This window comes from Anolis carolinensis, chromosome 4, assembly GCF_035594765.1.
Source record: "Anolis carolinensis isolate JA03-04 chromosome 4, rAnoCar3.1.pri, whole genome shotgun sequence".
Lineage (NCBI taxonomy): Eukaryota > Metazoa > Chordata > Lepidosauria > Squamata > Dactyloidae > Anolis > Anolis carolinensis.
The window spans coordinates 167,370,973-167,392,769 of NC_085844.1; the positions used below are offsets into that span (position 1 = coordinate 167,370,973).

A 21,797-nucleotide genomic window follows, 5' to 3' on the forward strand; every position below is an offset into this window, starting at 1 on the left:
AGGCTTGGTTAGCCCCTTTGTTATCATTGGAACGAACCCGAAAGTGGATGGTCGTATATTCCACTGGTTATATTTGTTTGTTATCTCTATTATTTGCCTGGAGTACTTTTCATGAAAGTTAGCGATCCAAAAATATCTACTTACATTCCTATCCAGGCCCCCCTTCAGTCCGGATACTTCATTTTCTTTCCATCTTCATTGTGTTGAAATGAGCGCGGTGTCCGGCTTGTGCCGAGTCTCCTCCGCTTCACGAAGCACGCCTTGCTAACCAGCCCCCGGACCCGCTCGTTCCCTCACTCTTGAGGAGTGAAGAAGCTTTGGGGTCATCGGGGGTTCTACTGGTTTGGCAACCCCTTCTCGTTTCAATCCACGATGGAGGGTAGTGCCGATGGCACTAACTGGCGCAACATCGAGTGATTTTCTAGAGCCCTAGAAAATCGTGTCCGTCGCCATCAGCGCTCACCCGGAAGTCCAGCAGCAAGGCTATTTAGTGCAATACAAGTTGGCCAAACAATGATTCCCCTACAAAGCAAGTAGCCAGGCTTCAAAGCGGCTCTCTAATTGAAGGAGCTACTCCAGCTTGCGAAACAGGATTCCCCTAGCTATAACACAGCCAGGCATTGAAGCTGCAAGGCTATTCAGTGCAATTCAACCAGACCAACAAAGGATTAACCTTGGTAGAAGGTGGCCAGGCACTGAAGCAGCAATACTGTTCTGTACTATTGAAGCTGACCAACGAAAGATTCCCCTAGGTAACAAGCAGTAAGGCTTTGAAGTAGTGAGGCTATTCATTGCAATTCTAGCAGCCCAAAAAACCATTCCCCTAGAACGCAAGCACCCAGCCTCCCAAGCAGCAAGCCTATTCCATTGGATTCCAGCTCACCAAAAAAAGAAAACAGCCAGGCTTTGAGGCTGCAAGGCTATTCACTGCTATTCCATCTGGCCAACAAATGATTTCCAAAAGCCGCAGCAACGCGTGGCCAGGCACAGCTAGTGTGTGTGTGTGTGTGTGTGTGTGTGTGTGTATACACATACAGTAGAGCCCCTGTTATCCGAGATAAAGGGGCGGGCCCCATCTTGGATAACTGAATGGCTCGGATAGGGCGAGGAGACCTCACCTCTTGGGAAGCCCCTCGCCATCGCTGCTATCTAGGCCAGAGCGATGGCGAGGGGCTTGCCTGGGCCGAAGTCTCACCCAGGGACATCCCTCCGCAAGACTTCGCCCCTTGGAAAGCCTCTCGCCATTGCTCCTGTCTAGGCTGGAGCGATGGCGAGGGGCTTGCCAGGGCTTCGCCCCTTGGGAAGTGCTTCACCATGGCTGCTAGGCAGCAGCGATTGCCGGGCGCTTCCTCCTCCCTCTCCCTCTCCTTCTTTCAAACTTGAGAGAAGGAGAGGGAGAGGGAGGGGCACCCCCGGTGGTGCCTTGGATAACCCAGAGACTCGGTTAACTGGGGCTCAGTTAACCGGGGCTTTCTTGTATATATGATCATCTTTTGATAGCATAGGGAAGGGTTAACACCCTTCGGTGTTTGTTTTTGCTGTCTATGTCCCTGGTTAAAAGATTTCACCTCACTTTCTATCTCTGTGACAATTGGAGTTTTAAAAAATTGTCCTATGGTGGAAACAAGGATTGATGAGAAAGCTTGAGCAGAGACACACACATCCCTCCCCATCTCGTGAATTTCCCTTCCTGGGGATATATTTCTCTCACTTCCTGTTATCTCACCCCCGTTCTTAACTAGGAGTCATTTGTAAGCTGGATGTTTATAACCTGGGGGCTGCCTGCAGTTATAAATGTTTAGATGAAATAAAATTTTCTACCACGTGTAGCATGAACAAAGAGAGCAGAGCACTCCTGGAAAATCACTTGACCAAATCCCTTGAAGATGTAAGTTGGAAAAGTATGATTACTTTGTGCATGACATGTTGAATGCTAATAACGCAGATAAAAAACACCCTTTACATAAGGGAAGCTAACTCAAGAAGTTCCCCAATTTTCTTCTGTTTTCAGCTAGCTCTGTAAAATTCTGCACACTTTTGAAACCTTCAGAAGCAGTTTTACTGGAGATGCAAGGGACATCTTCCATTTGAGTATGATTCAACTTCTGTTAATGATCATTACTTACCATTATGTTTTTGAAGGTATTTAATTCAGCTTCATAAAATTAAGCAGTTGCTTAGGCAATCCCTCGTAGTTCGAGGATGATGGTCTTCCAGTCGTGGGGTCTTGAAGATGGGTTCTTAGGTGGCTGAAGAGACCTATTCTTGATCTGCATGTTCTCCCGCAGTGAGGACATCGGTTTCCAGGTGGAAGGCGGTCTCGGTCAGGGTTGGCTTGACGGGCCTTCCTCTTGGGACGTTTACCCCTTAAGCCCTCCATTTGTGCCTCTTCGAACTCCACAGCACTGCTGGTCACAGCTGACCTCCAATTAGAGCACTCAAGGACCAGGGCTTCCCAGTTCTCAGTGTCTATGCCACAGTTTTTAAGGTTGGCTTTAAGCCCATATTTAAATCTCTTTTCCTGCCCACCAACATTACGTTTCCCGTTCTTGAGTCCAGAGTAGAGGAGTTGCTTTGGGAGACGGTGATCGGGCATTTGGACAACGTGGCCAGTCCAGCGGAATTGATGGCATAGGAGATCGCTTCAATGCTGGTGGTCTTTGCTTCATCAAGCACGCTGACATTTGTCCGCTTGTCTTCCCAAGAGATTTGCAGGATTTTTCTGAGGCAACGCTGATGGAATCACTCCAGGAGTTGAGTGTGACATCTGTAGACCATCCACGTTTCGCAGGGTTGGGAGGACAATGGCTTTATAAACAAGCACCTTGGTATCTCTACGGATGTCCCGATTATCAAACACTCTCTGCTTCATACGGAAAAATGCTGCACTCTCAGAGCTCAGGCGGTGTTGTATTTCAGTGTCGATGTTGACTTTTGTGGAGAGGTGGCTGCCAAGGTAGCAGAAACGGTCAACATTTTCTAATGTTACATCATTAAGCTGTATTCTTGGCATTGCAGAGGGAGTAGCTAGTGCCTGTTGGAAGAGCACTTTGGTTTTCCCGATGTTCAGTGAGAGGCCGAGCTTCTCGTATGCTTCTGCGAAGGTGTTTAGAGTGACCTGTAGGTCTTCTTCTGAATGTGCACAGACTATGTTGTCATCAGCATATTGGAGTTCTATAATAGATGTTGTGGTGACCTTGGTTTTGGCTTTCAGTCTGCTGAGGTTAAATAGCTTGCCATCTGTCCGATAGATAATTTCCACTCTGGTGGGAAGCTTCCCATCAACAAGGTGAAATATCATAGCAATGAAGATGGAAAATAAGGTAGGGGCAATAACACATCCCTGCTTGACACCTGATTCCACCTTAAATGGGTCACTTTGGGAGCCGTTGCTGTCCAAGACTGTTGCCATCATGTCATCATGGAGGAGCCGCAGGATGTTCACAAATTTGTCAGGGCACCCGATTTTTTGGAGGATGGTCCAGAGACCACTGTGATTTACTGTGTCAAATGCCTTTGCAAGGTCAATGAATGCCATGTACAGAGGTTGATTTTGTTCCCTGCATTTTTCTTGGAGCTATCGAGCAGTGAAGATCATGTCCACTGTTCCTCTGGAGAGGCGGAAGCTATTCTGGGTTTCTGGGAGGGTGTCTTCTGAGAGAGGAAGAAGGCGGTTTGCAAGGATTCTTGCGAGGATTTTCCCAGCAGAGGTTAGAAGGGAGATACCGCAATAGTTTCCGCAGTCTGCTCTATCCCCTTTCTTGAAAAGGGTGATGATGGTGACATCCTTGAAGTCTGCTGGGATTTTCTCGGTCACCCACACCTTTTCAATGAGCTGGTAGAGTTGTTGTATCAGCTCAGGTCCACCCTCTTTGAAGATTTCAGCAGGGATCCCATCAGGTCCGCTGGCTTTGTTTTTGTTTTTTTGTTGGCTGATTGCATTGCTAACTTCTTCCAAACTAGGCAGTGCTACAAGCTCATCCCTGGTTTGTTGTTCGGCCACATTGGAGCTGCGATTCAGCAGGTTCTGGTAGTGCTCTTTCCAACGTAGTGAAATTGATGTTTTGTCCTTCAGAATTTTGGTTCCATCTGATGAGCGTAGAGGCTGTATGCCATGGTTTCTTGGTCTGTAGATTATCTTTGTGGCTTTGAAAAATCCCTGAGCATCATGGGTATCTGCAAAGTGTTGGATTTCTTCAGCCTTCTTTGTCCACCAGATCTTCTTGAGTTCTCTGGTCCTTCTTTGGACCTCAGCTTTTGCACTAGCATTGATCTTTTTCTTAGCAGCACAGTTGGTGTCTCTCTGCCATGTTTGGAAGGCTTTCCTTTTGTTATCAATTAGCTGTTGGATCTTTTGGTCGTTATCGTCAAACCAGTCTTGATGTTTCTTAGTTTGGTATCCAATGGTTTCTTCACAGGCTGTGATGATGGAGGTCTTCAGTTTGTTCCAATGTTCCTCAACATTTTCGGGGTGTTCTGTGAGTAGATGATCCTTGAGTGTTGTTTGGAGGGCTCCTGAAGGGCTTGGGTGTTCATTTTGCGCCTTATGTTTCTTCCTTGGAGTCTGCGTTTGGGGCGATCTTGATAGCCATCATGGATCGGATTAACCTGTGGTCTGTCCAGCAGTCATCGGCACCTGTCATGGCCCTTGTGAGAAGCACTTCGCGGCAGTCTCTGGCACGTGTAATTACATAGTCCAAGAGGTGCCAATGCTTTGACCGGGGGTGATTCCATGATGTCTTGAGCTTGTTTTTCTGGCAAAACAGTGTGATGGTGATGACAAGGTTGTGCTCTCCGCATTTGGTGAGAAGCAAGAGGCCATTCGAGTTGCTATTTCTGACTCAGTCTTTCCCTATGATCCCTGGCCACAGGTCGGAGTCCCGTCCAACTCTTGCATTAAAATCCCCCAGGAGGATGATTTTGTCCTCCTTAGGTATCTCCGGTAGGATAGTGTCCAGCTGACAATAAAAATTTTCCTTGACGTCTTCGTCAGCATCTAGTATTGGTGCATAGGCACATATGATGGTTGCCTGTTGGTTTTTGGCAAGGTTAATTCGGAGGGTTGAGAGTCGTTCGTTAATGCCAGTGGGTGCTTCAGTCAGGTGCTTCACCAGGTCATTTCTGATAGCAAAGCCAACTCCATGTATTCTTCGCTCTTCTTCAGGCAGACCCTTCCAGAAGACGGTGTAGCCTCCTTTTTCTTCCTTCAGCTGTCCCTCTCCTGCTCTCCGGGGCTCCTGAAGGGCTGCTATGTCAATGTTAAAGCATCCCAGCTCCCTTGCAATTATAGCAGTCCTGCATTCGGGGCGTTCGCTGTCGGTGTTATACAACAGTGTCCGGATGTTCCACATTCTGAAGTTAATTTCTCTTTTTTGGCCGCAGAGTGGTGACCCCTCTGGACACGGCAGTCCAGTCAGGGTAAGAGAGGCAGACTATGTTTAGGGCACCTTTTCTAGCCCCTTTCCCATGTGGGGTGAGCAGAGCGGATCCTAAAAAGGGCTGCTCAGTCATGGATACAGCTGCCAGACTACTCAACTGCCTCGGACCTTGAGGTAGAACGACTGAGTCCATATCCACCGCCCATGTGCCAGTCTGTGACTAGGGGCTTCCGGATTTCACAGTCCTGCCCCCGTCGCCACTCGCTGATCGCCATGGGACTTTTGTTGGTTAGTTTTTATTTTTCTTGGAAGACGCCTGTGCATGATTTTTTTTAATGTGTGGAGGTTGATGCACGACCAGTCAACACACAGTCTTCACAGGGTGAGGTCCCAGCAATGGTGTGGTTAACACAACAGTGGCTTGTCAGTCTGTTGCAGCCTTCTTCTGCCTTCACAGCAACTGTAACATGTACCATGTTATCCTCCGCCTGCTCCGCCATTGAGAACTTAGGGTCTTCGGATTGTGCTTGGTCTAGATCCTCCCCTGTGGCCCCTCCTGGGAGTGCATGACTCCAGTGGTTGTGCCCACAGGTTCATTGGAACACGCAAGCCCCCTCACCACAGCAATGGATACAGTCTGAAATGTTTCAAGAGGAGGAAGTGCATATATACCCTATATACTCATATGCAAGTCCAAAAATCAAACCAAAATACTTGGGTCAACTTGTTCACAAATCAACATAAGTACTGCATCTTAACTCTTATTTTAAAAGGGGAACTACCCCCTTCTCTGAGTGGAATAGTGAAAAGTGAGACTTTAGTCCTTCTTGGGAGAACCTAAAGGAAGCAGGAGCCCTCTACTTTCTTCACCATGGTACCACTTGTGGCCTTTTGGGATGCCTGGATGGAAAAATTGTGATGGCAGCTAGGAGTGACTGGTTCCAAGGCAGCCTTGGTGCTTTCCCTTTTCTGCAGAATAACCCCCAACATCCATGGGCCATATCTAAATCTATACGTTTGGCTTCAAAACTCATCCTCGACTTACACATGAGGTCAACTTATACATGAGTATATATGGTAATTAAAAACCAAAGAGTATATGCTAAGTTAGAATAAACTGGAACAGAAATGTGTTGACAGGGAAGTGCTTGGAAGGACAATAATGTCACTATGAAGATTGGAAGTTAAGGTCATCTTCTGCTGCGTACCAGCAGGATAATGCTGGGGGAGAGCAGCAAACAGAACTGTGTGAGAAGTAGCTTTGCACAAGGAAGAGAAATAACTAATGAGCAGAACTGAACAAAAACTGAAAATGAGATAAGTATTGCCCTACCGCTTAGCTCAATCAGATCTGCTGTATTCCAGGAAAGGAGGAAAGGGAAAAAAAACCCTTCCAGAAGAATATATATATTCTCATTTTCAAACTCTATTTTTTCAGGGAGGGTCCTTTTATTGATTGAATTCAATATCAGATTGAATTACAAAAAAAGCAGTATAGTATAATTGTTAAAATATTGACCTGGGGCTTGGGAGATACAGATTCACCGTCCAGATTAGCTTTGAGTTTGGGATAATCACATTGTCTTATATTGACCTACCACAGAAATTAATTATAAGGATAAAGTAGGGAGGAATATAATTGCATACAATGCACTGAGGTTTAGTGGGAGAAAGGCAGGATGCACATTTAACCAATGAATAAAATAGAAAATGCTTGAAAAGGTCAATTGGTGAGTGGAGTTATTAATGGCTGTTGTACAACCACAGTGTTATCTTTTATACTGAATAAATCCTTTTGACCGAGCAATGACCAAACTATTGTTGCTAAAACATAGCCAAATATACACACACTGAAATCACAATGTAACATGTTTGTAATGTGGAGAGTAATACTTTGGCCTAGCAGACTTATCCCAATTCCTAATATACTACAAAGCTCACTGGATCACTGTTGTTTAGCCTTAGACCCCCAATGTGGTGCCTATGGACACCAGTCTGTCCAGACTCTTTTGTATCAGTGACACTACCTGATTTCTACAATATTCGTTTAATAAATACCTTGGGTATACATTGGTCTTTAATGAGTTGAGGCTTCTTTATCAATCTGAACATGTGAAAAAAACAGACGGACAGTAAAGGATAAAGCCCTACCTCTGTACCCATAATCTGTGTAACTGACTCAAAAGTCAGGCCCGGGCTGTGGCGCAGGCGGGAGAGCAAGCCAGCTGCAATTAACTGCAATGAATCACTCTGACCAGGAGGTCATGAGTTCGAGGCCCGCTCGGAGCCTATGTTTGTTTGTCTTTGTTCTATGTTAAAAGGCATTGAATGGTTGCCTATATGTGTAATGTGATCCGCCCTGAGTCCCCTTCGGGGTGAGAAGGGCAGAATATAAATGCTGTAAATAAATAAATAAATAAATAAATAAATAAATGTTGTTAATCTTGAATGCTGTAAAATCGTTTCTGATTAACGGCAATCCTATCTGGAAATCTACTTAATTGCTGAGAAAATGAATCCTAAATAAGGAACAAACATGGAACTTCATTAATTTTCATGCAAAATTTTTGCAAGCAAAATGTATCTATTCATATTCTCATTGGCACAGTTTGTCTTTTTGCCATAACAGAAAAAGTATTTCAATAAGCACACTTTCATCTCAGAGGAAATGAAGAGCCTGCGTTTGTAGCATGCTTTATCCATCTTAGCAAAATGATTCATTCTCTAACACTGCTCAGGGGGAAGCTTAACATTAAGGGAAAGGGTTAGGCTGCTATTGGCTTCTTTCACATACAAAATGGACTTTAAATATTTATTTGAGCTTTTTAAATGTTTTGAGTGATTCTAGGGGTGGTGAAAGCACTAGAGAATGAAACCTACTGCTGCTTAGCTAGTCTATTAACGGAAGCCAGAAGGTGGCAGTTCTTCAGGCTTTTCATTCTGTACTTCAATTATTTACTAGGCTCTTAATCCTAGACTAGGTTTAAAGAACTAACTGGCAAACTGGGATTTTCCAGTCAGTAGCTCACTACATACTGGGTAGGACTAAACTATTAAAGTACCATTATACCAAAGACACCTTCTGGCTTCTGTCAATTGTATCCTCCAACTCTATGATTATGTGATTATCACATAATCATAGAGTTGGAGGAGACCACAAGGACCATCCAGTGCAATGCCCTACCATGCAGGAAAACACAATTAAAGCACTGCTGACAGATGCCCATCCAGCCTCTTCTCAAAAACCTTCAGAGAAGGAGGCTCTTAGGTAGTGTATTTCACTACCAAACAGCTCTTACAGTCAGGAAGGTCTTCCTAATGTCTAGATGGAATCTCTTTTGCAATCTGAATCTATTGCTCTGTGTCTTAGTCTCCAGAGCAGCAAAAATAGGCTTGTCCCCTCCTCAAAGTGGTATTCTTTCAAATATTTAAGTATGGCTATCATGTCCCCGATTAGCCTTAACATACATACCAAGCTAAATATACCAAGCTCCTTAAGCCATTCCTCATAGGACTTGGTTTCCAAAAGTTGACTATTTTGGTTGCACTCCTCTGGACACATTCCATCTTGTCAATATCCTTCTTGAATTGTTTTGCCCAGAACTGGACACAGTATTCCAGGTAATATCTGACTAAAGAAGAATAGAGTGGGGCTATGACTTCCCTCGATACTGACACTAGAATTCCATTGGATCCTCATAGGGGAAGGGCAGCCAGCCACAGAAAGAAATAGCTACATATCTGGTGAAGCAACCTGTTCATCATTCTGATATATTGTTTTGTTTAAAGAAGTTGATTGTTTAAATATAATTTTATTGATAAACTGAAACCTGATATATCATGTTGTTGTTGTGTGCCTTCAAGTCTTTTACCAACATAGAGCAACCTAATGTAAATATCACATGATGTTTTGGCAATATTTGCATTTGTAGTTGCTTTCCTCTGAGGCCGACAGAATGTGATTTGACCTAGGTAAACCAGTGAGTTTCTGTGGCCAAATGGAGATTCAAATCCTGATCTCAGAAGTCACAGTCCAACACTGAAACGACCACATCACAGCTTGTATTATAACAACATATACAAAAGTATTTTTCACTGGATCTGCAGTTTTATGGTTCTCATCTTATGTTTGGTGTTGCATTAGGTAAAGGTAAAGTTTTCCCCTGACGTTAAGTCCAATCATGTCCGACTCTGGAGGTTGGTACTTATCTCCATTTCTAAGTCGAAGAGCTGGCGTTGTCCGTAAACACCTCCAAGGTCATGTGGCCGACATGACTACATGGAGCGCCGTTACCTTCCCGCTGGAGCGGTACCTATTAATCTACTCACATTTGCATGTTTTCGAACTGCTAGGTTGGCAGAAGCTGGAGCTAATAGCAGGCGCTCCCCGGATTCGAACCTGCGACCTTTTGGTCTGCAAGTTCAGCAGCTCAGCGCTTTAACACACTGCACCACCGGAGGTTCCTGGTATTACCAGAATACAAACTTATGTAAAGAAACTGAGTACAAGATACTATTGACGAGCACACTGTGTAGAACTAATGTTGATTTAAGCAAGTCTCACAAGAACATTGTTATAGAAGGGCTAAATTCTTGTTCTCTTAATACTTGGCAGATTTGCTCTTCATTCAATAGTTTAAGGCAGACCTCTTCAACCTGCGGACCCCCAGGTGTTTGGCCTCCAACTCCCAGCTAGCCAGCTTGTTCAATAGTCAGGAATTATGGAAGCTGAAGTCCAAAACACCTGGAGGACCACAGGTTGAAGAGCCATAGTTTAAGGCCTAGAAGAGTACTGTCAGTAGACTATACTACTACAAAATATTACAAGAACCAAAAAAAAAATGTCTTCTACAGGATAAGCAACATCATACTTTTGCTGATCAGCAGCCAAAATGAACACATATATTTCACAACTCACATCTGTAAAGGATATGTTTTTGGAAGGGTCACCTTAGGGTTGCTGTTATGTCAGAAATGGCTTGAAGGTGCACAATGTGTTATTTGATTGTGGTGATGGCAGATAAATAAAATTTTCCTAGCAACAATATGCTGCTGTTTATTAGGAAAATGTATTTCCCAAAACCTGACAGTTTACAGAATTGGATGCTCTGTAACTAGTTATTGGCTGGAAAGGTCCACCCCTCTTCCAATCACTTGGAATATATTTAAATTAGGCTTGAACCACACATTTTACAGCAAACCATAAAGGATTTTCATTTATAAAAGAGACTTGTATTTGGTCCATGCAATAAAGACAGAATGAAAGATAAAGCATAGTGAGAATTAGACAGCAACACAAGAATAAGTCACAAAACTGATCTCTTTCAGAAAAAGGTGTTTAAATTTCAGTCCAACCTGACAATCTCCAGTGATAGGGTCACTTGACATTACTTGAAGGCACAAAATAAAAACAACAATCACCAACCTTAAAGTTAGGCTATTGACAATTTCATTAATTTTCTCAAACAAATTGTTAATTCATGGATTGAAGTAATATCTTTGAGCTCTGCTGTTTGGAAAGTCACACAAAAGCTTTCCTGAGCACTGAAATATAACGAAATTTAATACACAAATAATAAAATGAAAACAGTTCTGACAAGTCTAAAAAAGGAAACACTGCCGAAGAAATTTGATTAATGTCTATTCTGGAGTAAGACCCACTGAATTTAGAAGACCTACTCTCAGGTACAGTATGTTTAACTAGGACTGCTTCCTAAGTAGTTCAAAATAAGCCTATAAACACTTGGCTCTGCATATACAATATCCAAGCAAGCTAGTCTGTTTGTTTTAAATTTTAGACTTACCCTTCTATGTAGGCAAATCCCGTTACTAACGTTGTTCCATAATTCGCTTTGAATTCGTGGAATCTACTACCATCGATCATACGACTCAGAATCTATAAAACAGTGCGAAGAGAAGTAAAAAAATAATACAAGCTATTTAAAAAGAGAGGGGGAAAGTGAGATGGATACATTCCTTCAGTCTGAAATGATTGCTCAATATTAAAATATTATGAAACTACAGAGTTTATACTCTCCAAACTACGGTCATGCAACATATATAAAAAAGAAAGCTTTTCTTACTAATTTTATATGTAGAGTGCAGCTGTAATTTTGTGGCGCAAGGCCCAAAAGTTCATCCGAATCATACAAGGGACTATCAAACTCCAGAGTCTCTTCTGCAGGAATATCATAATTCAGCATGGAAATAGTATTTCTAATACATTCATATGTCTCTTTTTCTGAAGATGCAAAATAATCAACACACCCACTGATCCTGAAAGACAGATTTCATTCATGTATGACAAAGGGTACAATGAACCACAGAAAAGACAAAAATAAATCAAAAGAGGGAAATTATAATGAGACATTAATGTGATTTGGGGTTTAAAAAAAAACCCTACTCATTTGTGCATCTGGCTAGATCATTTATTTCAAAAAACTATTTATTTTAACTACAGAAGAAGCAGAATTTATGGAGAGATGAGAAACTACCCTGGCAGGTTAAATTGATACCTATTCTGCTGTATGATAAAGAAATTCCTGTTTAAGCACACATTAATTAATTAATTAATTAATTTTATTGTTTTACTGACTTTTTAAATGTGCTGAATCTATATGTTTATATGATCATGATGTTTAGCAATTTTATTGTCTCTTACTGGTTTTATCAGCCTTTTTCCAGATTCTGGAACACAGCATATAGCAAATTAGTATGGCTTCTTTGAAAGGCTTTCAGACTTTCAAACAAGAACATAAATATGTCTAGAATTACATTTCTTAAATTTATATACTGTTTCCCCATAAAAGCAACTCACAGCCAGGCTGAAAACTCACATTTCAATATCACAACTCACATAATTTTTAAAAAGTTTTTAGAAACATAGTTTAAAGCACATTAATTAAGAAAAATCTTCCTGAATGAGGCATTTGCCTTCCAATTGAAAAGCAGGCTGGGTTCAACTTGGCATTCTTGGGATGGAAGAGAATGGAAGGGAATGGCAGAACCACATTCTTTTTTGTTGGATTCATTAGTCCTTCCCCCCTTTTCCATCAGTTTAAAATTTCCTAACTACCAATTAGAAATAGTTTCATCTGCTCCAGTTATTTTGAAGGATTTAAGGAAGTTCAGAGTATGGAAGAAAGGAGAAAACCAATAAAAATAAGAACATAAACCCTGTGGCGGCTGCCCATCTTACTGAGGAAAGAATAAAAATATGGGGACTCAGATGACTGTTGCACAGTGTGTCACTGAGGAAGAAGAATAAGTTCAGGTGGTTGCTGTCAAGTGTGTTACAGAGGCAGATAAAAATGAGGAAAATGTGTATCCCCTCCAGCAAAATAGAAGAAATAAGAGAGAAATTTAGTAATAAAAGTGACAAGAGAATAGAAATTAAATCAGTAGAGAAAAAAACCCAAGACCAAGAATAAAAAGAAACCTGTTTGCATAAGGAAACAGAGAAAGTTAGTGATGGAGAATAGAAGCCTTGAAGATACAGTACAATCAACATAAAGAGAAAAAGAAACCAATATCTACGTGGAATGCAGCATGGCTCCTCCCAGCTCCTCAGAATTAATGTCTTCTCCTATGGCAGCTTTAACTAAAGGGGGTCCAGCAAGGAACAGGGTGCCAATTTTATCTATCATAGCTGCTTCTTCTGACATTGTAGGAAGATAAGCACCTCCTGCTGTACAAGAACCGCACACCACTGCCACCTAGAGGACACACAGGTTAAGAAAGAGGAAACGGGAAGTAAAAGCTAATCTTTAGTTGTAGATTTTCAAAACATATAGTACTTCTTATGAAAACCATTGGTTTGTTCATCACTACAAGGAAACATCAAAAAAGTATATCAAAACTTTTATTTTAGGAAGGAATACATATCCTAAAAACACCAGATCCTTGGAAGCTAAGAAGGGTCAGAACTTGTTAGTCCCTGGATTAGGAGCATTACAGAGGAAGGTACTAGCCAAAGAACCTCTAAGTAGTCCTTGCTAAGAAAACCCTACAAAATTCATTGGGTCGTCATAACTTCCAGGCATATACACACAGATATATCAAAAGCATCAAGAGTACATTTCAAATTGTAAAGCAAGGATAGATCTCTAGGTAAGTTAGGTATACTGTGTACATTTCTTCTTTCCATATACGTAGGACTCATATATTGTGATTTATATCATCCCGCCTTGGATTCTAGGAGGTGGGCAAAGGCTCTTCTAGTGGCACTACCTGCTGTGAAGTGATAGCACTATCATGCCAGGGTAACATACTGTAAGAAAAAAATGTTAAATTTATAGAGAAACCAATGAAGGATAAACTGGAAATCCACTTTTTGTATATGTTGGTAGTTTTAGATTTATATGTAGAGATGCAGGTTTGTTAAGCAATCGTTGTCTAGTCTTTTTTAAAGTATTGTTTTGCGTGTTTTTATTGTCAAAACTTTTAATTAAAATATTGAAGGTAAAAAATGTCAGTGTAACATACTGAAAGTGGATAGGTGCCCAGCTCCAAACATGTAACAACCCTCTGAATGTGAATTGCATTTTGCTCTTTATATAGTGAGCCATCAGAAGGAAGAATTTCTGATATAACTGATTGACTATACTTCTGATGTGTGTTGCAGAGACTTATATAAAAGTATGTATACATGCTTACAACAAAGATCTAAATGAATAACTATAGTTTTATCAATCATACTGTTTCTAAATCATATCAGGTAAAAGGATTGTAGCAAAAAAAAGAATTCAAATGTAAGATGCTACATATTCCTTTGGAAATATTTTTAAATACTCGATTAAACAGTTATAAACTATTTTTCTAAATTCTACTGGAATAGACATTTTAAAACAGACCACTTATTATGCTGTTATACCTGAGGAATTCTTAATGAAGACATCATAGCCACATTGTAAAAAGTTCGACCTCCATGGGACTTGTCAGGAAATATTTCTGCCTAACAATACAGGAATAAGGAAGAACAAGAGTTTCAGTGTTACAGTTAATTCAAAACTCAACTCTGTATCAATAGTACAATATAATTAATCACACTTCATATTTACCCATTTTTCATATCACAACTAATCTAAGTAACACTTTGTCAACTAGGAGTTAGCCATAGGACTGTGCTGGAGGACCTAGACATTCCTGGAGAAGTATTCTTTCAGGTAAAAATAGTAAATTTTTATTTGCAGTTTTTCACTTCTGTAGGGTTCTATGCGCAGTAAATACAGAAGGCTGTACTCTGCTTTGTATTATTTTAACATTATTGCAATATTGTGTTTTTAATTGTTTAAAAACAATTAAATTTTTAAAAGAATTTTAAATTCTGTTGTTTAATTCTTTTTAAAATTGTGTACAATCCAGTTTTTAAATGCTTATAAGTCACCTTGGATCTTATACAATGAGAGGCAGGATATAACTTTAATAAATAAATGAAATAACATTAAATTGAATCATTTTGATGACTTAAGGTTTAGAATTTATTTCATAGAACATATTTTTACCTGAAGTGGCAAGAAGGCTCCTCCGCTATCCACAAGATAAATAGATGGAAGTCTGTTCTGCATTGCTATTTCCTGAGCTCTTAGTTGTTTCCTTACTGTAATTGGGAAAAGGGTCCCACCTTTCACTGTTGCATCACTTGCTGAGAAAACACACCAAATCCCACATATTCTGCCAATTCCTGAAATGAAGTTCAGGATGAATGTTGCAAAGATCTTCCAGTGAGGAAAAAAAATCACAATTTATCATATTCATAATAAATGATTTACATGGAAACATTCTGTAATTGTCTTATCAGGTTTTCTGCAGTTTAGAACTTTCTATATGCTGCAAAAGACTTGGGATGTAATCAGCTGTGGACATGAGTGTGTCACTCTGTTTCTAGTCTACAGCACATCACTTAAACCATTAATTATACTAAGAAATATCATCTGCCCCAAAGAAATAATTAGTTCTGCTTATTGTAACAAAAATTACATTTTAAATATGCAATGAACTTTACAAGTACTATTCTTATCTTGAAGGATGATTACCATAAACACATTTATGAGATTTAAGGTCTAACAGAAATGATTCATTTAATATTTAACGTCAAGTCAAGCTTGGTCTACAATAGTCTTTCTGGGTTTCAAATTGTTGCACTTGAGATCTAGTCCACTGTGTTTTCAATTCAGTATTCCAGTGCATACAGTAACAGAAAACAAATAATATTCTTCTGGCTTGGTGTTTTAAATTTGTGCTTTTAATAGACTTGTTTACTGTTTTTAACTTTTATATAATATAGCCTTTAGCTTTATTTCGTTTTAATTTGCTGTAGTTGTTTAAGTTCCTTGACAGAAAAAGTAGGATATAAATTAAATAACATAATTATCAATGGCAGGCTAAAACTGATTTATCCCCATTAAGTAAGAATGAAGCAGCTGTGACGTTGGCAGTATTGTTAATAACCATATTTATCATTAATTCCCCTTATGTAAACATACCAGTGAGACAGCCTCCAGCTGGAACATCCCCATAAGGCATACCTAGGCCTGCAAAAGGGGAAAGCTCAAGGAAATGTTCATCATCAAGCAGCATCCTTAAGCGTTCACGAACAAGCAACTTTTTGTTCTTCTGGGTGTGACGATATATTGCATTTTCCCCTCCTCCTTTACTGAACTTCTCAAGCAATTCTGAGTACCTGATATTAAAATGAAAGGCTCAATAAAGCTCAGTTCCAACATATAAGGAGCTTAAAACCTAACACAGTGCATATATCAATGACCCTACATCTACTGAGAAAATAGTGAGGTTAAGCTACTAACCTAAAGAGATGCAAGATATTCATCAACCTTGCTGAGTTAATTACATTACATTGGCCAACACATACTTTGGTGCTTTAAATGTGAGACCTGTTTTGGGAAATATTTGACCTTCTGATTCCAAAAATGTTACCAGTTTTCTCTATTAACTCTAGTTTTAGAGATACAGAACATATGTCATATACCAGCCTTCATTTCCTTCATCATAGAAAATCACAATAACCATATCTGATATGGTCTATCCAATGCAATTTTCTGAATCAATACTTCAAATAACCCCGAGAACAAGCCTAAAAACCAAGACACCAAAATTTTACTTTTGGTAGGGATATGTAATTAAAGACCAGGAAGAAAGCAATAATAAAATGTTTGCTTAAACTGGAGATGTAAGTGTAAGTATGAACTACAGATTTTTTTTTCCAAATTTGGGAAAATATTATACAGTGTAGATATAAATGCTGTAAAAGCATGAAAATATTTCTTTACTGATACTATGAGCAGAAGTGTTTCTTTTCTGCCAGACTTAAAATAATTTTCTGCTACTTCAATATTCATTTGACAAATAAAAGAAAATGACACATTTGGAATCACTCGCTGATGAAAAGTAGAACTGCTTGATCACTTTCTTTGTCTGTGCCCTAAGATCTGTTGCTATCATGGGAGTCCACCTGAAAACAGGATTAATATACCATTACTAGCTGTGCTCGGCCACACGTTGCTGCAGCTTATGGGAATCATTTGTTGGCCAGGTGGAATACCAGTGAATAGCCTTGCAGCCTCAAAGCCTGGCTGTTTTCTGGAGTAGCTGGAGTAGCACCCTCAATCAAAGACCCGCTTTGAAGCCTGGCTACTTCCTTTGTAGGGGAATGATTTTTTGGCCAATTTGAATTGCACTGAATAGTCTTGCAGATTAAAAGTCTGGCCGCTTTCTACATAGGGCATCCTTGCCAGGTTGAATGCGACTCAGTAGCCTCATGGCTTCTAAGCCTGGGGATTTTTCACCTAGGAGAAATCTTGGTTGATCAGGTTGGAAAGCACTGAATAGCCTTGTTGCTTGCAAGCCTGGCCGCTTTCTACCTTGCAGAATCCTTGGTTGGCCAGTTTGAAGAGCAATTAATAGTCTCGGTGTGGCAAGTATGAATGCTGCAATTAGGCACCTTGATTAGCATTTAATGGCCTTGCAGCTTCAAAGCCTGGCTGCTTCCTGCCTGGGGGAATCCTTTGTTGGGAAGTGTTAGCAGGCCCTGATTGTTTCCTTTCTGGAATTCCCAATTTTCCTGCTTTCAGAGTGTTGCTCTTTCTTTACTGTCCTGGTTTTAGTGATTATATTGTTCTGTATTATTATACCACAGTAATTATTACATATTATATTTATAATCTTATATTATCTGCTTAGAACTGGATTATATGAGGCCCCTCCTACACAGCTGTATAAAATCCACACTGAACTGGATTATATGACAGTGTGAACTTGAGATAATCCAGTTCAAAGGAGATACTGCGGATTATCCTGCCTTGGCATTCTGGGTAATATAGCTGTGTGGAAGGGCCTTGAGTCTACACTGCCATATAATCCAGTTCAAATCAGATAATCTGTATTTTATAGGCTGTGTTGAAGAGGCCTAACTGCCTGTGTCCTGGGCGCCATCTTGGCTGAGGGAGTTGCTAGGACAAAAGGGGGCGGGGCCTAAAGGCTGCGCGGGGGGGGGGGGGGAGCTAAAGGCAGCAGAGTCAACTTTTCTAACTAACAGTTAAGGGGAGAAAAGCTCTTCCTCATAGTAATTTTGACTATATTTCTAGGGTTTTTTTGATTGAAAGACATATTTTGGATGACTATGTCTTTTGTGACCAAATTTGGTGTGATTCGGTTCAGTAGCTTTGTTGTTTACTCCATAGTAAAACGAACATTACATTTTTATGTATATAGATTGCATTATGTGATGTTTGGAGTTTAGTTTCCTCAAAAGACATTGTGGAAATTATTAAACTAAAAAAAAGCTCTAACATGCAGTCATGACTTCATCTTTAATACCTTTCTTTCAGATTATGCTAATAGTTTTGCATAAAGCCTTTTGGACTGTTGCCATATGGTTCTCCAGCAGTAATCCATAAAATTGGTGAGTCATTGCCTTACCAATTAACCAAAAGTGTCAACAATTTTAGAAAGGCATGAGTCACCATATATAATTGCATTCAAAATTAAAAGGGGGAATACGCTTTAGGAAGTTCTCAAATACAGTATATGCAAAATATATTGCAGTTAAACTTTGAAAGAAATAATCAAACTAGATGCCTTTACAGTATGTTAAGGTAAAGGTAAAGGTTTCCCCTGACGTTAAGTCTAGTCATGTCCGACTCTGGGGGTTGGTGTTCATCTCCATTTCTACGTTATCCGTAGACGCCTCCAAGGTCATGTGGCCGGCATGACTGCATGGAGCACTGTTACCTTCCCTCTGGAGCGGTACCTATTGATCTACTCACATTTGCATGTTTTCGAACTGCTAGGTTGGCAGGAGCTGGAGCTAACAGCGGGTGCTCACTCCGCTCCCTGGATTCGAACCTGTGACCTTTCAGTCTGCAAGTTTAGCAGCTCAGCGCTTTAACACACTGTCCCACAGGGGGCTCCTGTTTGTTACAGTATGTTACCTATATCTAATGTTGCTCTAAATACCATTCCCTCCTCTACAAAATAAATATCAACTATACATAAGCTGATAAATCATTCTAACCCTTTCTGGAGATATGATAAAGTTTAATAAATGTCAAATATGCAGAGTGAAAATTTGCAGAGTGATTACACTTGAAATCAGCAAAGCTCACTTAAAACCAACAGAATAAGCCATGGGTTAAGATCTGGGATAACTACTTTACAGAATCTTAACATGAATACACTATTCCTAAAGAACTGGATAAACAAAAGACTAATTTGGGGTTCATCTACACTGCAGAAATAATGCAGTTTAACACCACAACTACCATAACTTAATGCTATGGAATCCTAGGAGTTGTAGTTTGGTGAGGTACCAGCACTCTATGGCAGAGAATGCTAAAAACCTTATAAAACTACAGCCTCACGGATTCCACAGCCATGGCAATTAAGGTGGTGTCAAACTACATTATTTCTAAAGTGTAGATGTACCCCTGGTTGTAATTTTTAATAAATATTTTACCTTTGAATGCAGACCTTGCTGTTCCTTGAATTGCTTTCAAATACATGTCTATAAAGGGAAGGGATGTCCCCATTTAATACTGGGATTTTTGTTTGCTGTTGTTCATTTTTTGTTTTGAAGTTCACAGAGGAGCAGTGTATCATGTTGCTTGGAGGCATGTTGGCAGTTTTTACTCCATCCTCACAGTTCAGTAAGTTCCATGTTTTCTGTCTTCTCATGTAAAGTTCCTGGTATTTGTTCTTGGAAGCCCAAAATAAAGGGGCACAACATGTAGATAAAGGACACTGTAGATATCGGAAGAGTGGGGTATAAGCAATATGCTTCCACATGACCCTGAAATGGTATAAACATGTGGATGATTTATTTTTAAAATCCCTATTCCATGTACACCCTGAATTTGTAAAGGATAAGCCAGTACATATCAAAAGTTCAACTATCTAGCAGCTAACTCTTCAAATACAGTAGTCAACCTTCGCTTATCCAACCTTCGCTTATCCAACTTTCTGTATTATCCAATGCAATCTGCCTTTTCTTAGTCAATGTTTTTGTAGTCAATGTTTTCAATACATTGTGATGTTTTGGTGCTAAATTCATAAATACAGTAATTACTACATAACATTGCCATGTACTGAACTGCTTTTTCTGTCTATTTGTTGTAAAACATAATGTTTTGGTGCTTAATTTGTAAAATTATAACATAATTTGATGTTTAATAGGCTTTTCCTTAATCCTTCATTATCCAACATTTTCACTTGTCCAACATTCTGCCGGCCCGTTTATGTTGGATAAGCGAGACTCTACTGAACATGAATATTTGTAAACATAAACTGGTAAATTTGGAGATATTCTGTCTTGATTTGTTTTCCTTTTTATTACTAGACCCATGAAAAGGAGCAGACATTGACTGCATTTCATATAACGTCATAAATTTATTTATTTATTTCTTGTGTCAGAGCAAACCGAGGGTACAAGTTGTAATGGATTTAAGAAAAAAAACCTTGCCATTAATACTAAATGTCTTTTGCCCAGTAGCTGGCCACTTGGAATGCCTCTTGTGTTGCTGTTAGAAGGTCCTCCATTGTGCATGTAGCAGAGCTCAGCATGCATTGCAGTAGGTGGTCTGTGGTTTGCTCTTTTCCACAGTTGCATGTTGCGGACTCCACTTTGTAGCCCCATTCCTTAAGGTTGGCTCTGCATCTCATGGTGCCAGAGCGCAGTCTGTTCAGTGCCTTCCAAGTTGCCCAGTCTTCTGTGTGCCCAGAGGGGAGTCTCTCATCTGGCGTCAGCCACTGATTAAGATTCCAGGCTTTAACCTGCCACTTTTGGACTCTCGCTTGCTGAGGTGTGTCTGCAAGTATCTCTGTAGGGCTAAGAAAGCTATTTCTTGATTTAAGGCATTGGCGTACTGGCTGATATCGGAACAGGGGGTGGGCCGGAGATGTCAATGCCTTGGTCCTTTCATTGTTGGCTGCTACTTCCAGGCGGATGTCAGGTGGTGCAATGCCGGCTAAGTAGTATAATTTCTCCAGTGGTGTAGGACGTAGATATCCTGTGATAATGCGGCATGTCTCATTAACGTCATAAAACAGATTAAAGATTACAGACTTAAGTGGAAAAGTCTGACTCCCAGTTAACACAGAGGACTGTGTTTTCCCATAAAAGACTGTCCAAGTTGTGGTTTCTTTTGGGGAAAAGTCCTTCTTTCATTTCAGTGATGGAGAACTTTCTTAGTAAAAGCTCTGGAATTCCCTACTAGGGACAACTACCCCTTCATAAGGTTATGTGAGTCCACGGGACAAATCAACTCTGCCATGTCATTTTATGGAGCCCTCCAGATGCTGGATACAACTCCTATATTCCTCCTCATTAGACATCACAACTAGAGTTGAGTTGCTGTGAGCTTTCCGGGCTGTATGGTCATGTTCCAGAAGCATTCTTTCCATTTTGCCTGTATCTATGGCAGGCATTCTCAGAGGTTGTGAGGTCTGTTGGAAACTAGGCAATTGGAGTTTATATATCTGTGGAATGTTCAGAAGTGCTACAAGGCCAAGAACAAGCCATGAGAGTAAAGACAAAGATCCACCCAAAGGAAAACTGTTCTTATCATACATCAAGGGAACAACTGACCATATAGGGAATCCAATGAAGAAACACAGCCTACAAACTACCTTCAGACCCACTAAGAAAATCCAACAAACACTACATTCAGCAAAGGATAAGAAGGATCCTCTCACCTCTGCAGGAGTCTACTGTATACCATGCATCTATGGACAACTCTACACAGGGACCACCAAATGCAGTGCCCAAACACGAATCAAGGAACATGAAAAGCACTGCAGACTAATTCAACCAGAGAGGTCAGCCGTAGAAGAGCACTTGAGGAGCAACCTGGACACAGCATATTAGCTGAGAACACAGAACTGCTGGACTACTCTAACAACTACCAC

The 21,797-nt window shown here is 40.4% G+C and overlaps 2 protein-coding genes across 4 annotated transcripts in view; one reads left to right on the top strand and one right to left on the bottom strand.

Annotated features, from left to right (window-relative positions):
- Positions 1-21,797, bottom strand: part of LOC100555942 (methylcrotonoyl-CoA carboxylase beta chain, mitochondrial) — a 52,975-nt gene that overhangs the window by 27,855 nt on the left and 3,323 nt on the right. Inside the window, exons 2-8 of one of the 3 annotated variants that reach the window (XM_062978170.1) lie at positions 19,351-19,683; positions 15,905-16,059; positions 14,882-15,060; positions 14,251-14,331; positions 12,915-13,093; positions 11,462-11,654; positions 11,183-11,274 (exon numbers count right to left, since the gene is read on the bottom strand). In XM_062978170.1, the coding sequence (XP_062834240.1) occupies positions 11,183-11,274; positions 11,462-11,654; positions 12,915-13,093; positions 14,251-14,331; positions 14,882-15,060; positions 15,905-16,059; positions 19,351-19,679 (1,208 nt within the window). In that variant the 5' untranslated portion in view covers positions 19,680-19,683. Of the gene's footprint in view, positions 1-11,182; positions 11,275-11,461; positions 11,655-12,914; positions 13,094-14,250; positions 14,332-14,881; positions 15,061-15,862; positions 16,060-19,350; positions 19,684-21,797 lie in introns of all 3 variants that reach the window. The other 2 variants (XM_062978171.1, XM_062978169.1) reach the window with 2 other exon arrangements.
- The window catches only part of wls (Wnt ligand secretion mediator), a 112,562-nt gene that overhangs the window by 422 nt on the left and 90,343 nt on the right, over positions 1-21,797 (top strand). The window lies entirely within an intron of this gene.